This window comes from Gasterosteus aculeatus, chromosome 17 (assembly GCF_964276395.1).
Source record: "Gasterosteus aculeatus chromosome 17, fGasAcu3.hap1.1, whole genome shotgun sequence".
Taxonomy (NCBI): domain Eukaryota; kingdom Metazoa; phylum Chordata; class Actinopteri; order Perciformes; family Gasterosteidae; genus Gasterosteus; species Gasterosteus aculeatus.
In genome coordinates, this window is record NC_135705.1 from 4,012,409 (window position 1) to 4,028,036 (window position 15,628).

At 41.2% G+C, this 15,628-nt stretch overlaps 2 protein-coding genes and 1 long non-coding RNA gene across 10 annotated transcripts in view; 2 read left to right on the top strand and 1 right to left on the bottom strand.

Annotated features, from left to right (window-relative positions):
• Window positions 1–5,647, top strand: part of igfn1.1 (immunoglobulin like and fibronectin type III domain containing 1, tandem duplicate 1) — a 19,428-nt gene extending 13,781 nt beyond the window's left edge. For all 8 annotated transcript variants that reach the window (XM_078092864.1, XM_078092867.1, XM_040203625.2 and 5 more), the window contains 12 exons: window positions 341–465; window positions 595–736; window positions 886–1,179; window positions 1,289–1,585; window positions 1,842–2,021; window positions 2,136–2,264; window positions 2,363–2,671; window positions 3,086–3,171; window positions 3,261–3,453; window positions 3,556–3,852; window positions 4,211–4,537; window positions 4,659–5,647. In XM_078092864.1, the coding sequence (XP_077948990.1) occupies window positions 341–465; window positions 595–736; window positions 886–1,179; window positions 1,289–1,585; window positions 1,842–2,021; window positions 2,136–2,264; window positions 2,363–2,671; window positions 3,086–3,171; window positions 3,261–3,453; window positions 3,556–3,852; window positions 4,211–4,537; window positions 4,659–4,663 (2,384 nt within the window). In that variant the 3' untranslated portion in view covers window positions 4,664–5,647. The remainder of the gene's footprint in view (window positions 1–340; window positions 466–594; window positions 737–885; window positions 1,180–1,288; window positions 1,586–1,841; window positions 2,022–2,135; window positions 2,265–2,362; window positions 2,672–3,085; window positions 3,172–3,260; window positions 3,454–3,555; window positions 3,853–4,210; window positions 4,538–4,658) is intronic.
• Window positions 1–5,914, bottom strand: part of LOC120835082 (uncharacterized) — a 21,316-nt gene extending 15,402 nt beyond the window's left edge. Inside the window, exon 1 of the long non-coding RNA XR_005714535.2 lies at window positions 5,812–5,914. This is a non-coding gene — a long non-coding RNA (uncharacterized LOC120835082). The remainder of the gene's footprint in view (window positions 1–5,811) is intronic.
• On the top strand, window positions 5,915–14,632 carry igfn1.3 (immunoglobulin like and fibronectin type III domain containing 1, tandem duplicate 3). The gene is made up of 24 exons (XM_040203628.2): window positions 5,915–6,171; window positions 7,522–7,595; window positions 7,732–7,854; window positions 7,954–8,090; window positions 8,202–8,301; window positions 8,397–8,438; window positions 8,531–8,576; window positions 8,646–8,829; window positions 8,935–9,048; window positions 9,169–9,331; window positions 9,460–9,732; window positions 9,839–10,306; window positions 10,397–10,521; window positions 10,608–10,749; window positions 10,864–11,157; window positions 11,242–11,538; window positions 11,627–11,806; window positions 11,920–12,048; window positions 12,145–12,453; window positions 12,541–12,626; window positions 12,744–12,936; window positions 13,039–13,335; window positions 13,840–14,166; window positions 14,263–14,632. Exons 2-24 carry the CDS (start codon window positions 7,544–7,546, stop codon window positions 14,265–14,267), a joined length of 4,086 nt encoding a protein of 1,361 aa, XP_040059562.2. The 5' UTR covers window positions 5,915–6,171; window positions 7,522–7,543; the 3' UTR covers window positions 14,268–14,632.
• The last annotated feature ends 996 nt before the right edge of the window (window positions 14,633–15,628 follow it).

The window sequence follows — 15,628 nt, forward strand, 5'->3', positions numbered from 1 at the left end:
ACTTAAGCTCCACATTAACCAAGAAGACATCTTCAGCAAGATATAAAAAAAAAAAAACCAAATACGCTCCTCTTACACCCCGTAGAAACTTGGTAAATATTGTCTGTTCAATTAAGATATTTTCTGGCATATCTGAATTTTAACATGTATTTTATATTGAATACCACTATAAAATACATGATATCAACCAAAAATGCACAAATAAAAAAGCTGGATGACTTTGAGGTAAGTGTGTAAACATCCATACATGGATGTGTTACAAAAACCTTGTACAACACGCATGCAGAAATGAGCTGTTGGCCGCGTACATTTGATAACTTAGTGGTTGATGAATCTTCAGATCCAGGAGTTCACTTTCATGCCGGGCTTTCGGACTGCAAAGCCATCATTGGAGAAGCAGCCGAGCTGGAGTGTAAAGTGAACAGAGAAGACTGTGAGGGACTCTGGTACAAAGATGGAGAAGAGGTAAACCCACAGTCTAATTTTCTCATTTAATTCAAGTGTGTGCAAACGTTTGACTGGCCACATATGTGAGCGCTTCAGTTGGGACTTAAACAATATTTGATGTTAAAGTAATATTTTTTTTTTTTATAGATTCAATCATCTGAGGACATTACCATTTCAAAAGATGGAACTTTCCACAGGCTCAAAATTCACAAAGTCACAGAGGAATTTGCTGGAAAATATAAATTTGAGGCAGATGGACGTAAGACAGAGTCCCTGATTGTTGTTGAAGGTAGGAATAATTTACATACAGAAATGACTCATTTGAATAAAGCTGTGCATCATTCAGTAAAGACATCCCACAGATTGTGATACAAAATTCTACTGCAGGTTTCAGTCTTAAGTGTGTAACCAGAAAACTTGTTTTACAAATTGCTGCAGATCCCCCCAGATTTCCTGCTAAGGAACTGGAAGCATTTAAAAACCCAGTAACAGTGAAAAAAGGACACAAAGCTGCCTTCAAGCTACCGTATTTTGGACGGGAGCCTATCAAGATTCAGTGGTATCTCGACGGTGAAGAGCTGTCGGAAGAAGCGACTATAAAGTTAGATTACTCTGAGGGCTGCAGCAGTCTGCTTCTCACCAAGCTTCAGCGCAAGGACAGCGGCGAGGTCAAGATGAAACTCAAGAATGAGTTCGGCACCGTCGAGGCCATCAGCCAGCTTATTGTACTGGGTATGTACACACAGGTTATATGACAGAATTGTGAACGCTTTTATAAAGTAAATGGCCAACAAACGGGCACAGATCAATATTCGATATGCCAATTTGTTTTTCCGGGCAGATAAACCCACTCCTCCAATGGGACCTCTGGAGATTGTGGAAGCCTCCTCTTCTACAATTGACTTCAAGTGGAGGCCCCCAAAGGACAGCGGGGGCTGCAAGATAGACAACTACATCCTTGAGCGACAGCAGGTTGGCCGCAACACCTGGAAGAAGGTGGGGCCGATCGGTGCAGAGGCAAAATACAAAGACTCTGATGTGGACCACGGCAGGAGATACTGCTATCGCATCAGGGTGGAGACTGAAATGGGCACCAGTGAGGTGATGGAGACAGAGGACATTCAGGCCGGAACGAAAGGTAAAGTCAGACCAATGTTTGAGATAAAAAGGCATTTTCAGTTGCAAAGAAATTATGCACACACATTTTGCAAAGAGTGAAAGTTTGGTCAAGCAGTAGTTTGGAAAAGATGAGCTGTAGTTGAAAGTGTTGATGTTCAAATGGAGTCCGAGAATCACAATGCATTTCACTCAGCCTCTTTTAGGTGTGACTGGGTCTTGACTAACCCCATTTTTCACAAAGAAATTCTAACAGATCCAATCTTTTGCATGCACAGCATACCCTGGACCTCCATCTTCACCAAAGGTTTTGACTGCCTACAAGGACTGCATTAACCTTTCTTGGTCTCCTCCATCCGAAACCGGAGGAACCAATATCCTGGGATACAATCTGGAGAAACGCAAGAAGGGCAGCAACCTGTGGGGCGCAGTCAATCCACCTGATCAGATGATCAAAGGTTACCAATCACTCCTACGTTATTACCATTGCATCCTGTTACAATGATCTATTTCGACTCAAAAGGGAACATCTGATCATGTATTGTATTTGCATTTGTCTTTCTCCTATACAGGTAAGGGATGTGGAGTTAAAGATGTGGTTGAGGGCATGGAGTACGAATTCCGCGTCTCAGCAATCAACAACTCCGGAGCGGGGGAGTTCAGTACACCATCTGAGTTTGTGTTTGCCAGAGATCCTAAAAGTAGGTGGACATTTAGAGCACGTATCACACCCATTATTTCATCAACACGTCACATAGGCTACGACTTGTGATTCAAGAATGTGATTGATGCGTTACAGAGCCTCCTGGTAAAGTCATAGACTTCAAAGTGACAGATTCCACCTACACCACCCTGTCCCTGTCTTGGACCAAACCCAAGATCATTGAGGGGGTTGAGGATGAAGCCAAGGGATATTTTGTGGAGATCAGGCCTGCAGAGAGCACAGATTGGGACCGCTGCAATTCCAATGCAATAACCATGACTACCTATACAGTGAAAGGTTTGAAGTCAATGGGCATGTACTGGGTGAGAGCAGTGGGTACTAACGATGGAGGAGAGGGAGAGACACAGGAGCTGGATAATTACATCCTCGCGACGCCCCCCCCTGGTAAGAAAATCAGTATTGTGATTAGAAGGGAAACCACTTTAAAGCTAAAAGCCCAGTGGTTGTAAAATTGAAATAGTCTAACCAACCGACAAAGAAAATCTGAATTTTTAACTGATCCAAATCAACTATGTAGATTTCGGGAGCACTAAGCGCAGCTTATTGTGAAAATACAGACTCAAAGTTAATTGGATAATTAAGATCATTAATGCCTGATTTGAACAATCAAGATAATTACAAAAATATGAAATTAGTAAGTGAGGGTTGTAGCAACAGGCCACCGTGTGTATTTAGAAATAAAATCTGCCCATTAAAGTTGGAGGATTTTTCTGCTTGGTACGTTATTCTTAATAAGTCATCGTAAACAGCAACAATAATGACAATAAATGAACCACTTCTATCCTTCCGTTCACCCAGTGAGACCACGATTCACAGATGCCAAAATGAAGAGTTTCATGGTGGTCAGAGCAGGGAATTCTGCACGATTCACCATCAACTTTGAGGTACTTTCAGAAGAATATCCATCATAATGAATATAAAGTAATGCAATTACGTCTTCCACCCAAAAATTATACTTCCTTATTTTTTGTAGGCATCTCCTTGGCCCGAGGTCATCTGGCTGAAAGATGGATCGCCAGTGCCTAAAAAGGTGACCATCAGCAATGCAGAGGGAACATCCCAGCTGCTGATTCCTTCCGCCGAGCGCTCAGATACTGGAATCTATACCATCATTGTCAAGAACATTGTCGCCCAAGAATCATTCAGCATTGAAATAAGAGTCACTGGTGAGTTCGACAAAAAGGCTGTACTTTCTTACACTATAAATCATTTCCACCTTTTCCATATTCTGTGGACAAAAATGTAACAATTTGCATCTGCAACTCAAGATGAGCCGAAGCCGCCGGGTCCCGTAGAGACTGACGAAAACGTGCCGGGCACAGTGACTATTTCATGGACCCCATCGCCGGATGAGAAACGTGACGACAGGCTGCACTACATGGTGACTAAGCGCGACTCGAGTAAAAGCACGTGGCACACCATTGCAGATCGCATCTTCAACAACAGATTCACACTCTGCAACATAATGCCGGGCAGAGAATACCAATTCAGGGTCTACGCAAAGAACGATATGGGCTCCTCTAAGCACTCCGAATCACAGAAGTGGCTGATCCCCAGCAAAAGAGGTATGTAAGTGCCGGGCTCCACAGTTTGTGAAGAAACAGACAAATATCTCTATTTGAAAAAAATACACAGAATCAAGCACATTTTGGTGAGTGAATAAAAAAAAAACCTCCTCAGTCTAAGGACGAACCCTTGGTTTGGCAATTAACTATTTTGGTCATTTTGTCAAGATTTAACCATGCATAGTCTGTACATATTCACCAATTGATTTGGGTGATATGTTGGCTTTTAATGATCTGATCATCAAACTAACTTCCTGGCTTGGCACAGAAACAGTGAACATTGCTTACTATGGTCAATGTTCTTTTGTTAGATGATTACGGTTATAATTTGATGCAATGCAAATGTCCTCTTTTCCAGAAAAGTTCACTGTGTCCATGCCAGAGACGAAGCCATGTGATCTTCAGTGTCCTCCCAAGTTCCTTGTGCCCCTGAAAATGCACACTGCTCCTCAGGGGTACGAATGCTACATGAGCTGTGCCATTAAAGGGGATCCAACACCTCATGTGACGTGGCTCCGCAACAACATCAGTCTGAATACCAACACCAACTACTTCATCTCCAACACCTGCGGAGTCTGCTCTCTGCTCATATTGAGGGTCGGATCTAAAGACGTCGGCGAGTACAAGATTGTGGCGGAAAACTCGTTGGGGAGGGCTGAATGCTCCACTAAACTGACAGTCAGAGGTACATCTTTTCCAGAGTGAAATGTCATTTTAAAGATGCTTTCACCATGTCTGCAGGAATAGGAATGTTATACGGGGAGGAAATTTCCAATCTGAAAGTAACAACTGTCTTTTTTTTTCAGAATAAATGAAAATGGAAGAATTGCTCCAAAATGCTTAAAGACAATTTGTTGGAAATTCACAAATTGTCAAATGCAGATGAATGATTATTTACTATTGCTGTGATACTTTACCAATTGGTTTCTATTGGCGGCATTTGTTTAAAGTTTAACTCACAATCAAGTCTTACAGATGCACATTTTGCTGAGATAAAAGCCACAAACTTGGTTGGCTTGTTTGGATTTCTATTGGATAATCTCTATCAAAAGGAAGATTTACTAGTGTGCAATGCCTTATACTATAATGCATGTAGCATTCATGTTAAATAGCAAATGTATTTTCAGTATATGTAACAGTGTTTTTATTGATTTTTAGTCATATTACAAGAAGTTTGACTAACCTAACGGAGCCCTTAGTGTCTTTGAATTATTTTTTGGGTGTGGTTTTGATCAAATTACTTTTTTGTCATAATTGATTTACAGTTTTCTGCCAAATGACTTAACAGCAAAAAATGAACAACAAATGTATATGATACTGACTGTTACAGTGTGTTATGTGATAAAACTGTTTCGGTGTAGTATAAATAACTATGTCATACTGCTATTGTGAGGTGGGATTTTTAATCTGATTTACATCAATTTGAAAAATACTTAGCTCCAAAAAGAAAATGTCCAGTATGCAGGTCTTGACATGGCATGGAAGTATCAAACTTCATACCACTTGTTCATCTCCATAAATGTTTATGTGAATAATTTATGCCCAGTCTTCTTGAATTACCACACTGAGCATTTTTTTTGAGAGGTCAGACATATGTCCAAGTTTAGAGTCACAGAAGAAGAGAGAGTGAACAGTTGCACCATGGGATAAAACGTGTATGACGAGAGCAGGATGACACCTCTCAGTTTCAAAGTGAAGTTCTAGTTACAATGTTATAAAATATATGCAACTTTGTCAACGTCATTTCTGTTGGGTTTCAGTCCAAAATGTTAAAAAATTAAAATTCAGCTTTCCATTTTTGTGTTTGCTTTTTGACTGGTGGATCCAGAGCTTTTCACATCAATAACAAAATACAAACATTCATGCAAATTCTCAACTTTTGCTGAATCACTTGATCGCTCATTCATATTTGAGAAAATTAATGCACGGAAAAACAATCTGAAAGTAATTGGCACGTACCTCCTGTTGAATGTTGGGATGACGATGGAGACGCAGCTCAGCTCATGGCACCTCAATGTCACTTCCGATGAGACTTCTCTTCTAAACAAAAAGTAGCCTGTAGCTGGAATCCCAGTTTAGAGGGAGGGATTAGGAGGTCCACTCCTGAATTTGATATGGTGCCCCTTTTTGAACATCCTATAGGACTTTAGGGCCCAGGTGCATGCCAGTAAACCTATCCCCAGGAGCCACAGTGAGAAAAAGCAGTGGGTTAGGTGGTGTTTCTCTGAATGACTTTATTGCCTCTCAAAAGGAAGAGCCCTTACTCAAGAATCAGCTGCAATCCGGCCGGGAGCAGAAATTCACTTGAAAATAAAAATAGTAAGTACAAATACTGGCAAAATTCTCTATATTTCCTAAAAACATTCTGTGAGCCAATTTGTGTACATATGTATGTACATACATTGGCCAACCTGACACTACTTTGCATATTACTGAATATTAACCTTAGGTATGTTGGGTATTTGACATCTTACTATTTAGCCAAAGTCAAAGTCAAAATTCTGAAAAGCAGTTCAGTACCTTTGAGGCTTGATGTTGTTTGTATGCTGTTTATGAAAGCAATGATGTGTTTCTTAGGCCAGAATAATTGATTGATTAGCAATAAAAAAATACAGGATATATCAATAATAAGATTAAGTATATCAGTGCTTTTCTAAATAAAGCTTTTGTTAGTTTAACTTTGTATCTTCCAATCAAATATATCACTCATATATGATATCATTTAAATAATTTAAAAATGTTGTCTTTCAGTCTAATTGCAACAAAAATCTATTCAAATTAACACCTCCAATGAGAATGTTGGTGAAAAATGTGTTTTCAATACATACTAAAATACTACAGTATTTGATTTTTAAAATTTTTACATTTTGACGTGTGGGGACTGAAGCTTGCAATTTAATTACCAATTATACTTCCTCCTTCTCATAGTTTCAAAACAATTTTAATTTAAACACATTTAGACTTAGAACAACACAACTTTTAGGCTTTACTTGTGGCGTTTTTTTTTTAATCCTATTTCATCTTTTTTACCCCAAGAGAATTCTGGGAAAAAATAATATAAAAATAATTTGGACTAATTTGCAGTAAGGCATGCATTTGTGCAAACTCCTGAGTAATGATTCAGTACTGTAAATGTTTTATGAGGTATGTGACCTATTGCCTGCCAAATTAAGCCGTCCACTGAGGAATCTACAAAGGGTCGATCCCAGGAATTCTTTCACATATAGAACAGATAGAGTTACGCATGTCTCCTCACACCATTTGCGACATACATCTTACGGCCATAGCTCAACCCTGACGTCCCACAATGCAGCGCTTGTAATAGGAAGGAGGAATACATTGTGTCCCATCACATTTCAATGGTCTCTCGAAGGATAGGCTTTACTAAGAACTGCAGTGACAGTAAAGCTGCTTTTAAGACACAACGTTGTGTCTTAAAAGCAGGCATAATAGGTGTAATACCCACTCAGACAGATGGTTAGGAAGAGTTGGTCATGCAGCTTCAGACTACATTTGAAATTTAGTATAAGTTGGGCATTGATTATATAATTAAATAAACCATTTAAGTGAAAACTAAGTTAAGCAGTATATGAGATAACGTAATGTTTCCTTAATAAAAATGAAATGTTATAAAAGTGCATTGCAATGTTGTGTTTTTTCCATTAACAGAGAAGCTTTTGTCAAGATCAAGATGTTTAATATACGTAAAGCAAAGGATGAGGAGCCAACTGCTCCGGGACAAGGTAAGAAAAACACCCGCCTTCAAATGACGGACAAACAGTAGGATATGTGATGAAAGCCACATGCAGTTCAGCTTATTCTGAGACGGATGGAAGTTGGTATACCGTCCTACATTATTTTTTTCTCATTGAATGACAGTGAAAATTAAAAAGAGGTCAAAAGTGCCTGGAGTTATGATCACCCAGTATGTGGAAGAACTACCGGAGGGCATGACCACCCCAGATTTCACTCGCAAACCTATCGCTCTAACCATTCAAGAAGGTAAAGTCAAATTCAACCTCTAGTCAAATGCACAAACCTATTTAATTTACAGTTTTTTTAAGAATAATTAAAAAAAAAATGTTGCTGCCATCTCTGTAGGAAAATTGGCTGTTTTCAGAGCAGTCGTCACTGGCAACCCAAAGCCGACTGTTACCTGGATGAGAAATAACGGGGAGCTCAATGGAGAAGGGAACACAATCGTCTATGATGCGACTGCTGGCGAATACCAACTACAGGTGAGATCATTGTGTGTCTTAAGGAACGCTTCATATCTAAAGAAGAGAAGCTAATCGATGAATACGTTGGAATCATCAGCCGGTCGTCTCGCACTGTTTTTTGGCTTTTAGATGCCTGATGTAACTGCGGATCAAGCAGACACCTACAAGTGTTTTGCCAGGAATGAATACGGAAAAGCGGTTGTGACCGCCACGCTCAACATTATTGAGGGTCAGTTACTCACTTTCATTGCAATGTATATCGTTCTAATATAATTTGGGAAAAATAACAACTGTCTATGTTCACTTTGTTATCTTCCATTTTAGTTGGTTTTAAGAAGAGCAAAGCCCTGCAAGAATCGAGAACAGGTACAAAGTCTACATTTCGTCTATCTAAAAGTATATATACATCTATAAGTTAAAGCTGCCATGCTAACAAAATGCTATTGGTTGTGTTGTAGCGGTCAGAGAGACACCTGAGGACTTCAAAAAGGCCTTAAGAAATAAGTAAGAAATACATTCACATTGTATATTATTAACCCATAGTGTTTACTAATATGCTTGGTTCTTTTGTAGGGTTGATACTGATGCAAAAGAGAACACAAAACCAGAAATTGATGAAAGGTTTTGGGAACTGCTGATGAGTGCAGACAAGAAAGATTACGAGAGCATCTGTGCTCAGTACGGTGTCACTGACTTCCGTGGGATGCTTAAGAAACTTAATGAGCGGAAGATCGAGAGAGAGTACGAGCAACAAAGGGTATGTTTCAGCCTCCTCAAAGTGACATCTACAATCACATGAATAAATGCTATAATACAAGTCCAAACTCTGAAACATAATTATTCCTGATTCCAATTAATACAGGTTGTTGAAAGGCTGTGCAACCTAAAGCCCATTGCATTGAAGGACGATGGTGATGCAGAGTTTGAGCTGGAAATGTCACTCAAAGACCCCAGCAGCAAAATCTTCTTGTTCAAGGTGAGATGTCTCATTTGAAATATTTTAGTTTTTGTCCTACAGGTGAATTAGGTAAACAAGTGAGGCTGAGTCTTAAACTAAAACCTGCTTTAACATTTATGACCACTTGTGTTTAAACAGGATGGAGTTATGATTCCTTATGAAATCGACACGGATGTAAAACATGGCCTGAGGCAGGTGGGAAAGAAATTTGTGTTCAGCATCAATGGTGTTGACCCAGATGACGCAGGGTTGTACCAAGTGGAGGTAGATGGAGTGAAGATCTTCTCAACTGACTTCAAACGTAAGAATATTCACCAAATGACTTATCTTCACAATACACACACAGACGTTTTACACACAATTTGTCTTTAGGAAGGAATCGGAAAATAATAATTCATGGTTTTATAATGCTGTTTTTTGTTTTTCCAGTTCCCCCAGTGGACTTCTTGGTCAAGATTAAAGATGTGAAAGCAGAGGAAAGACAGGACGCTGTGTTTGAGTGTGTCCTCTCACAGCCCCTGAAAAAGTTAAAATGGATGGGAAAGAATGTGCCACTAGAACAAGGGGAAAAATACGACATTAGTGTGTCAGAGGACATGCTGATACACACTTTGGTGGTGAAGGACTGCCTGCTTTTGGACAAAGGAATCTATGCAGCTGTGACTGGAACTAACTCCTGCAATGCCTGGCTTGTAGTGGAAGGTGCTGTATACACATTTTAAACAACATATATTCAGACTGTTCGAAATAATCCAAAATCCATCTGAAAACCCTTCAAATGTGTGTGTGTGTGTGTTCCGTCTTTTAGCCGACAATGATCCAGACACACGCGGAAAAAAGAAGGTTCGCAAAACTACCAGAGCGGGGGGTGGTGGAGACGACCTTTTGAAGATTGCTGAGGAGCAACAAGCTAAGATACAGCTAGAGAGAGAGACGTTGATTGCGAATGCAAAGGCCGAGGCGGAAGCCAGGGCTGCTGCCGCAGCGGCGGCGGCGGCGGCGGAAGCAGAGGCTAAAGCTAAAGTGCAAGTGCAGAAGGAAGCCGGAGCCAAAGCCAAGCCAAAAGCAAAGGCCAAGGCCAAGGCAAAGACGGAAGAAAGGGTAGAAGTGGGAGCAGATGGTGCAGATGAAGCAGAGGAAATCCCTGTGGTTGAGGAAGAGGAAGATGTGCAAGACGAGGCTCCGGCAGAGGTTGCTGATACTGAAGAAGAGGAGCCGGCAAAAGAGAGAAAAAAAAGAGTGAGAACAGCCCCACTTGTTGCTGACACAGTCATTGGTATGCATTAAAACATAGTAATTATTCCTAATACTGCTTTACTGTGCATATATTACTATTCCCGATTAACTATGTTCTTCTTACATTAAGACCCGGGAGTATATTTTACGGCTGGACTGTCAGATGTGACCGCAATCATTGGTACTGATGCAGAACTGGTCTGCAGGCTCAGCAGTGAGGACTGTGATGGAGTCTGGTACAGAGATGGGAAAGAGGTGAAGAGAAGATGACACAGGAAGAGCTTCCATCTTTAACTTTCTTCTTAAGAGGGTTTACATGTGAATCATTCAATCATTTCCAGGTAACAGCGTCAGAGGATATCTGTATTGTTAAAGACGGGACTTATCGCAAACTAATAATCAAGAACTGCACAGAAGATGATGCTGGAAAGTACCGCTGTGAAGCTGACGGGCGTAAAACAGAAGCTGCGCTAAGTGTTGAAGGTATTATAACCGGAATTAATTTGAGGCATTCAGCGTAGACATAGCAAAAGGACAGCCTCTGTAAAACAACATTAGAGTTTCAGATTGATAATATATGTGTGTTGTTCCCGCTAGATCCTCCAAGAATTAACCCCGATGAACTCACTGAGTTCACAAAACCTGTTGTAATCAAAGCTGGGAAGGATGCAGCCTTCAAACTGTCCTTCGTGGGCCGGGAACCCATGAAGATCCAGTGGTATAATGAGGGTGAAGAGCTCTTGGAGGACAACCACATCCACATAGAAAAGTCATCGTCACACAGCCGCCTGGTGCTCATCAAGTGCCAACGCAAAACCACAGGGGAAATTAAGATTAAGATTAAAAATGAATGTGGAACAACGGAGGCCATCACCCAGCTGGTCGTGTTAGGTGAGGTTTGTACGCCGCATGCTGTCACACATGTCAACGGAGGTGAAGACGAATGTGTTTGTTCTCTGTTTCATCTCCCCACAGATAAACCAACACCACCCCTGGGCCCAATTGATATTATCGAAGCCTCGGCAGCTTGCATTAACTTCAAATGGCGGACTCCCAAAAACGACGGCGGTTCCCCCGTCACAGACTACATCCTGGAGCGTCAGCAAATTGGCCGAAACAGCTGGAAGAAATTAGGCAAGATTGGCCCAGAGCCTAAATACCGGGATGCTGATGTAGATCATGGCAGAAAATACTGCTACCACATCAGGGCGGAAACTGATCAAGGCCTCAGCGAAATGATGGAGACGGATGACATTCAGGCAGGGACAAAAGGTGCGTCTTTTTAGACAACTTGTGTTGAAGGGTGTCTTGGATATTTAAGGCTTTGTCAGGCGAGTCAGTTTTCGATTTCATCACTCAGCATACCCTGGACCTCCTTCTACACCAAAAGTTGAAAGTGCTTTCAAGGACTGTATCAATCTGGCTTGGTCTGCACCCACTAATACCGGAGGAACCAACCTTTTGGGTTACAACGTTGAGAAGCGCAAAAAGGGAAGTAATCTGTGGGGCCATGTCAACCCTTCGGAACAGCCCATCAAAGGTACAGTGTTGCTGTTGGAATACTGGCGTAGCATTGTGCTTTGGAAATGTGTGAGAGTCTAGAATTAAATGCTACATTGTTTTGTCCTTGCTCTTCCTTTGACATGCCACCAGAGAAAAAGTATGCAGTGAAAGACGTCGTTGAAGGCATCGAGTATGAGTTCCGCGTATCAGCGGTCAACGTTTCTGGTGCCGGAGAGCCAAGTTCACCTTCTGAATTTGTGTGTGCGAGAGATCCAAAGAGTGAGTAATGAGCCAATAACAGCTATGATATCATTATCTCACTTTATTGTCTAAAATCTCCACTAAAATCAATGCTTAAATGTTTTATGCTTCCAGAGCCACCCGGTAAAGTTATTGACCTGAAGGTGACCGACTCCACCTACTCAACATTATTGCTGGGCTGGACCAAACCAACAGAGGAGGAAGGGGTCCAGGATGAGGCCAAAGGATATTTTGTGGAGATCAGACCAGCAGAAAACCCGGAATGGGGTCGCTGTAACTCCACTGCTATCATTACGACCTCCTATAATATTATGGGTCTTAAGTCGATGGCCATGTACTGGGTGAGAGTTCTAGCCACCAATGAGGGTGGAGACGGGGAGCCTCAGGAGTTGAACAACTACATCATTGCAATGCCTCCTCCAGGTGAGATGGTGCAGAGTGTGAATTTCCTGCAGTCGAAATGTTGTACATTTCACTTTCCTTTTTTATTATTTTCCCAAACTGTTACAGTGAGACCTCAATTCACTGACAAAAAGATGAAGAACTTCATTGTGATGAAAGCTGGGAACTCTGCTCGAGTCAACTTCAACTTTCAGGTTCAGTACAACATTCAGACAGAAACCTTTGCAGCATAAATGTCCCAACGCTTCTCCAATGTTCTACAAAATGAGCAGGAACCCACGTCTTAGCCCCGTGCCTCCTGTTGCTGGCAGGCGTCTCCGGTACCGGTTATCAAATGGCTGAAGGACGGTCATCCCGTCGGCAAGCATGTGAACGTGAGCAACACAGACACATCTTCACAGCTGATGATCCCCACGGCAGAGCGCCACGACACCGGGATCTACACAATCATCGTCAGGAACCTCGTTGGTCAGGAGACCACCAGTGTGGAGATAAGAGTCACAGGTAAAGGAGAAAAAAAAGACTAAAGATTTCAGCTAATTCATGAGAGACAAAAGTTGTATTCATCAAAGAGAGCCACACAAAGAATTTCCTCTCTGTTCCTAGATGAGCCCAAGCCTCCGGGCCCTGTGGAGCTGGAGGAGAACGTGTCGGGGACAGTGACGGTGTCCTGGACAGCCTCTCCGGACGAGAAGAAAGACGACAGGCTGCACTACGTGATCACCAAGCGAGACTCCGTTAAGCGCTCTTGGCAAACTGTGGCAGACCATCTCTTCAATAACAAGTTCACTCTCATCAACATCATGCCTGGGAGGCAGTACACGTTCCGGGTCTATACCAGGAACGACATGGGGCTTTCCAAGCCTTCTGAGTCCGCAGTCTGGGAAGTGAAGAGAATAAAAGGCAGGTTTAACAAAAGTGGTACACAATTGTAAATAAGAGTATAAAATGCAACCTTTTCTGCTTTAAGTCAAACCATGACAAGGTGTCGCATGGTTTCTCAAACGTGTGATCAAACTGATCTGACACAATAGTCGTTGGTTGCAACCTCAGTAAAGTTTAAAGAACATTAACCCAGGTCTAAATAAATGTAGATACGTATAGAACTGCAATCAGTAAGTCAATCCGTCAAGTTCCACAGTCAAAACTAATACATTTCAGTAGTTATTAAGCCTGAAAGCCAAAAATTAACATGTCAGGACTTGAGGTTTTTCTTCGTTGTACGCAGCAATTATTGTCTTTTGACGTCAAGCGATTAGAAAAGAAATCACAGGCCTCCATGGGAAGAAATGAATAATCAAATAAATGAATAATTGTACTTAAATACACGCATGAAATGAATCATGAAGCAATCATGAAAAATGAACATTAACTGGCTTTTATATCTCTTCTCTTGTATCCCTCCAGAAAAACTTTCTTTGAAGCTTCCTGCCACTAAAACCTGCAGCTTTGAGACGCCTCCCTCATTTACTGTTCCGCTAAAAACGCACAAGAGCCCCGAGAGCTACGAGTGCTACATGAGCTGTGCCGTGACCGGAAACCCAAAACCACATGTCACCTGGTACCGAAATAACGTCAGTCTCAACACCAACACCAACTACTACATCACCAACACGTGCGGCGTCTGCTCCATGGTGATTCTCACCGTCGGCCCGAAGGACAGCGGCGAGTACACGGTCGTTGCAGAGAACCCTCTGGGCAGAATGCAGTGTTCAACTAAACTCGCAGTCGAAGGTAAAAGCTCACTGGAATATTTTTGCTACGTCTTAAACTCTATTCCCCTCTGGCGACATGTTTGAGTGATGACTCTCTCTCCATCCTTCGGATTAGGATAACACGGTGGGCCTGAACTCCCGACGATGCCGCGGTCCATTAAAGATGAATGGGAAGGAAAAGATTTGCCAGTTTTGAAACCTGATTTTTGTGAATTTCGCTTTTTGTGAATTTTGTTATTACTGGGTTTCAATAAACTGGGGAGAAGAAAATACAAAATAAAGTGAAAGAAAGCTCTTTGGAACGGGACATTCAAGATGAAAAAAGAACAGTGATTAGATGCTGACCTTGCACCAAACCTCGTGTTATGAAAAGCACACAAAATATCAGCTGGGTTCCACATGTTTTAGTGTTTGCGCATGCCTCCGTTTAAATTATTAATAATTATCCAACAACTGTAAATAAAGCCTCCCTGTTCAACACTGAACCGTGTTCCTTGTCAATCTTTAACCTAAATGTAATCCTGTGTGTCACATTTACGTTCAGAGACACTTGAGCTGGTCTGAGAGGCTTTAGCTGGAGGCCTGGAGGTAAATGATGACGCCAACATGCTCTCAGTCCGTGTCGGCCTCCTTCACCGGTATCCTCCTTAGTCTTGAGAAAGAAGTCAGACGTAAACCGTAAGACAGTTTTTACCAACGTTCGAAAAGTAAATGATTCTGTTGTACTCAATAAAACAAAAGCATGTACGACTTTATCCACATCGGCAAGTAAAGGCTCTGCCGATCCCCATATAACGGTCGATATGCAAAAAGAGACTGAAAGGAAAGGTTCAGGAAATGAAGTGAAGACGTCCAAGGAGGAGGGCGGGACAAAGAGTGAATGTATATCAAGGAAAGTCAGAAGTACATATAAAATAACACCAAATAAATCAATGGGATGTTTTTACTCGCTTAGTTTGGCTTCTTAGTTTAGTGCTTATTTATTTCATATGTACTGAAGAAGTGAAGGAAAGGCTGTTACCAATAGATTTACAGAAACATTTCCTGAGTGCATGTATTCTCCTGAGTATGCGTGGATTTCAATTTTATTTAACAATTAAGAAAACGTTGCTGAAAGAAAAAGCAATTCACGCTGTGACAAGAACCGCTTGATATCCTGTACAAATTTGACTAAAGAGCCAGGAAATGAGTGAAGGCACACAGTGTTATTTTTTTGTACGACTATTAACTGGTCCAGTGGGGCAAGTAAAATGCTCATGCAACATTCTGGAAAACAACCAATAGTTATAATATATAATATATATATATATATATATATATATATATATATATATATATATATATATATATATATATATATATATATATATATATATATATATATATCACCTGGGCGCTGTGAATGCTTTTACCAAACACCACGGTAAAACATTTAATTGTGGCTTAGAGTGTTGCATAAAGAAACTAAAATGTCAAAACCA

Coding starts and splice junctions, on each gene's coding strand:
- igfn1.3 (XM_040203628.2), top strand. CDS start 7,544: ATGTTTAATATACGTAAAGCAAAGGATGAGGAGCCAACTGCTCCGGGA. Junction 8,577..8,645: donor AAAAAGGCCTTAAGAAATAA/GTAAGAAATACA, acceptor GTTCTTTTGTAG/GGTTGATACTGATGCAAAAG. Junction 10,522..10,607: donor GGTACAGAGATGGGAAAGAG/GTGAAGAGAAGA, acceptor AATCATTTCCAG/GTAACAGCGTCAGAGGATAT.